General features: G+C 50.9%; 1 protein-coding gene across 2 annotated transcripts in view; it reads left to right on the top strand.

The window, feature by feature from the left end:
• The first annotated feature begins 12 nt into the window (after nucleotides 1-12).
• The window catches only part of IDS (iduronate 2-sulfatase), a 30,494-nt gene continuing 25,928 nt past the window's right edge, over nucleotides 13-4,578 (top strand). Inside the window, exons 1-3 of one of the 2 annotated variants that reach the window (XM_006171100.3) lie at nucleotides 13-297; nucleotides 1,027-1,163; nucleotides 1,790-1,964. In XM_006171100.3, coding sequence (XP_006171162.1) covers nucleotides 198-297; nucleotides 1,027-1,163; nucleotides 1,790-1,964 — 412 coding nt within the window. In that variant the 5' untranslated portion in view covers nucleotides 13-197. Of the gene's footprint in view, nucleotides 298-1,026; nucleotides 1,164-1,786; nucleotides 1,965-4,578 lie in introns of both variants that reach the window. The other variant, XM_006171099.3, reaches the window with a different exon arrangement.

Here is a 4,578-nt window from a genome sequence, read left to right as displayed (position 1 = left end):
GAAGGGAAGAAGGGAGGGGGCAGGGAGGGTCTGAGGCAGTGGAGCGCAGGCGCAGTCGCATTCGGGCCTTGCCCGGGCCTGAGGGCCTGTGGCGGTCCTGGCGCAGGTTGCTATGGTTCCCTAAACAGCGGCCGTGGAGGGAGCAGCTGCTGCCTGGCCCTCCCGGCGTCGCTTGTCACGGCCACGCCGTGGCAGAAATGGCGCCGTCGCCCGGCTGGGGCCTGCTCTGGGTGGGCCTGATCCTGGGCTTCGTCTGCACCACCCTGGAATCTGCGGCGAAGACCAATTCTGCCACAGGTGATGCCTGGCCCGCGCCCAGATTGCGGGGGTCCCCTTCTTTTCTTCACGTTCGCTCCATTCTTCTCTCCTTACTCCATCCACTCTTCCCTTACTCTCTCCCACTCTTCCTTCCATCTATCCGTCTTTCACTCCTACCATCAGTCATTCCTTCCTTCTTTCCATCTATTCTTTTATCCATCTAGGCCTTCTCCCCCCTCCCCCCAATTCTGCTTGAATCCTTGGATGTGAGCTTTCTGAAAACAGGGAATGCTCTGCTTATCCACCTAGCCTTCCCTCCATTCCTCCTTCCTCCCAACATCTTTCTATCTCTGTATCAGTCCATCCCTCTCCTTCCCTCCATCCTTCCCTCCATTTCTATTTCCTTTCCTCTTTCCCCATCCATCCGTCCTCCCTCCCTCCCTCCATCCAACCACCCTTTCATCCTTCCATCTACTCTTCTCTCTAAATTCTTTCCTTTCTTCCATCCTTCCTTCTCCCCCTCTCTCCTTCATGCAGCTTGAGAATATGGCCAAAGCCTAATCTTGCCACGCAGTATTCAGACTTCCTCTTTGCAGCCCATTCCCACCCTTGCTGAGGTTCAGTCCTGGTTGGCCCTCCCTGGCTGGGTTGTCAGGGTGCAAGGGCCAGTGTCAGCCAGCCTCTCACTATTCTAGCACCTACCATGGGGTGGGGGTGGTTTTACCGTCAGTGCAGGCTACCTCAGGGAGGCCTCTCTTTTCCACGCAGATGCGCTGAATGTCCTTCTCATCATTGTGGATGACCTGCGCACCTCCCTGGGCTGTTATGGAGATAAAATTGTACGGTCCCCTAACATCGACCAGCTGGCATCTAATAGCCTCCTTTTCCAGAATGCTTTTGCCCAGGTATGTCTGGGGACTTTGATGTGCCACCTCCTGCACTGAGGGTTGTGGGCCCTGCAGCCATTGTTAGATGGCACAGAATGTGCCAGAAATCTGTCTGTTGGAGGGAAGCATAATCTGGAAAATGGTGGTTGAAAAGAACGAGATGGCTACTCACAAGGAAGCTTGTGGCTTTGAAGGATGTGTTCTGGCCCTGATATGCTCAGAACTGCCCTGTCCAGCTTTCTCTCAGAAGCAGGGGTCACCTGGTGCTCCCAAGGTGGGAGTGCTGCAGAATACCACCCCAGGCCCATTGACTGAGCCTAGGGCAAAGGCCAGCCAACTGGCCATGTGGCCCTCCTCCCTGAGCCCCTTCCCAGGGTTCCCCCCAAGACCTGTGCCTGCTCTGTGCAAGTATCTGCTGGCGTGAGGGAGGGGCTGATTCCTTCCCTTTCTTTCCTGGGATGACTGATCTCTGATGCTGGGTGAGGCCCAAGTCTCGCCATAGTCGGCATTGAGGTCTGCATGACTCAGCCACCCAGCTGATTGCTGAGGATCTGAGGAGATGGGGAGGTGGCTTGGTTACCTGGGAGATGACAGGCACTTATTGCTGGAGGACATCCACCTCTGCTTCTGTTCTCCAACAGCAGGCAGTGTGTGCACCGAGCCGTGTGTCCTTCCTCACCGGGAGGAGGCCTGATACTACCCGCCTGTATGACTTCAACTCCTACTGGAGGGTGCACGCCGGAAACTTCTCTACCATCCCTCAGTACTTCAAGGAGAATGGCTATGTGACGCTGTCGGTGGGAAAAGTCTTTCATCCGGGTACTGCTCTGTGTGCAGTCTGAACTCCCTAGTTTCCTGCCCAAGGCCAAGATTGCTCCTGGGGTTGGGGCTGCCCTTGCAGAGGTCTCTCTGGTGTACAGGAGACCTGTTGCTATTGTTAAGTGATGTATGACTATGTTCGCTGCCTGGGTTTCATGTCCTCGCCAGAAGAAGAGAAGGGTAGATGGCGTTTGATTTCCTTTAGAAACTGGAGATGGTGCTGTTTGTTTGCTCAGGCTCCTGGGCTGGTAGGCAGGGCACAGGCTGGGAGGTAGCAGTGTATGGTTTCAGTCTGGCTCTGGGTATGACTATCTGCCCTGCAGGGTACGGGCTGGTGTAGTTCAGGTGTGGCAGGAACATCTTAGGGCCTCCTGTATAGCCAGCACTGCTGGTGCTTACTTGTTGCCCAGGGGAAGGACTGCAATGTGTGGCATGGCTGCTGCCTGATCTGTGAGTTAGGTCAGAATGAAGAGTGTATGCTGGGCCCCAAGGCCTGTAGGGTGACAGAGACTGCTGGTCCTACCTTCAACACTGCCCAATAAGCTGGATCTGTAATGATGTGGGAATATTGACCTATTTAATAACCGTAGTAAGCTACAAACTATCAGCTAGATGCTACCTTATAGTATATTCATTCTACTCAGAGTTTCTTGCCTAAAGTCAGACATGTATTCACAGATATGTATGTACCAGCTGAACTTGCTATTCAAAGTAGTTAGATTATTTAAGACATTTTGTGAATCAATGAAATGTGGGGAAAAAAGGAAAGGAAAACGAACTGTGGACACTTGAGATAGTGTGGGAGGAGGGTGGGAAATGGCAGAGAGTGAGAAATAGGAGGGAAAATATATATGTGAAACTGAATTTTCCATTTTTCCTAGAAATGGAAAATTATGGATGATAATATGTATGATTAAGCCACTATGCAGTATATTCTGGATGGGAAATCACATTTTGTATGCTGTGGCGATACTCAGGGAATGAATGTAAATTAATTAACTAATTAAAAATAAAAAAATGATATAAAAAATAGTCAAAAAAAAGTTTTTGCTATAGGATGCGTGCATTTGCTAGAGAGAGAGAGACAGAGAGGGAAAGTGGGAAATCATCCTCCAGAGGGGTGGCCATGCTGCAGTTCCTTCTCCTCCATTCTCTTCTCTGGATTTTGGGCACGTACACAGACAAGCCCAGTGTGCTTTTCAAGCTGCCAGGTCCAGGACTGGAACAGTAGTCAGCCATGTGGGAATCCAGCACCTTCACTACACTGCCTGCTGGTCCCCTAAAACTTTTTTTTTTTTTTAGTTATAGAAATAGTGCATAATTATTTGACCAAAAAAATGGGACAAAAGGAAACTTTAAATTATTCTTGTATCCTGCCACCTCAGGAAAAATGCAAGTTAAAATTCCACTTGTGGGACTGGCAATGTCGCTGGACTCCCATGTAGTCTACTGCGGTTCGAGTCCCGGTCCCAGTGGCTTAAACTCACACTAGGCACGTGTGCATGCGTGGCCAAGATCCCTACAGAAGAATGGAGGAAAAGGGATTGCGGCATGGCCATCCTCCCTGGGGGGTGATTTCTTGCTTTCTGTCTCTCTGTCTCTCTCTGTCTGGTGAGCACATGTGCCCTCTAACCCCTCCCCCCAAAAAAAAACTCTCAAAAAAAGTTCCACTTGTTTTGATATGATGTTCTGATTTGTGATTATGCTATATATACAACTGAATTTATATCCTGAATTGTTGAAATGGCATTTTCCCATGGTGTTACTCTATCACAGTCTTTTAGTGACAGTAGTGTAATACACATGTGCACACACTGCAGTCCCCATTGTGGCAGATTTTCACTGTCACCAAATGTGGGCATGAGCACCTTTGGAAGCAAAGTGAGCTGCGGATCGGCTTTCGCCTCAGGATCTGTGTGCCTGAGTTCCAGTCCCAGCTCTGCCACTTTTCAGCTATGTGGTTGACCTTGGGCATTTTGTTCACCCTCTTGGAGCCTCAAATTCCATGTTGGAAAGCTGAAGTCATTGCAGTCTGGCCTCCCTCCCAGGGGAGTATCCTGATTGGGGTGGTTCATGAGGGAGAAAGTGCTCTGGAAGCAAGCATCATATAGACTGTAGTGCTTTTCCTTGGGGGTGACAACTTTCCCTGTGCTCACTGGTCAACTGGCAGACTCAGTAGCTGCCTTCTGCTTCTGCTCCCCAGCAGCAGGCAGTGTGAGCCCCCTGAGTACAGGAGGAAGGTGACATTCAGTGACACCCACTCTGGAAGGTGCATGTCAGGACTCATGCTGTATGACCAAAAGCCCTGCAGTTTGGTGCTCACATCACTGCATACCTTGCCTGAATGCAGCCGTAGGGAAGTGAGAATTCTGGTGAGGGGAGGGAATGCAGCACAGGGAGGAGACTGTGCTTCAGGAAGGGAGGCTGAATGATGCCCAGTGCTATTGCTTGGCCACTTCCCTCCTGCTGAGTAGCCCTGGGGATCAGGTTCTGAGTGCCATGCCCTAGCCTGAAAACTGAAGTTTTGGGGAACCAGCAGTTAGCGTAATGGCTATGTCGCTGGACTCCCACCTAGTCAACCGCGGTTCGCGTCCCGCACCCGGTGGTCTAAAAC

This window comes from Tupaia chinensis, unplaced genomic scaffold (assembly GCF_000334495.1).
Source record: "Tupaia chinensis unplaced genomic scaffold, TupChi_1.0 Scaffold149333_1, whole genome shotgun sequence".
Lineage (NCBI taxonomy): Eukaryota > Metazoa > Chordata > Mammalia > Scandentia > Tupaiidae > Tupaia > Tupaia belangeri.
The sequence above is the reverse complement of the archived record's forward strand: the minus strand, read 5'-3'. Positions and strand labels throughout refer to the sequence as shown.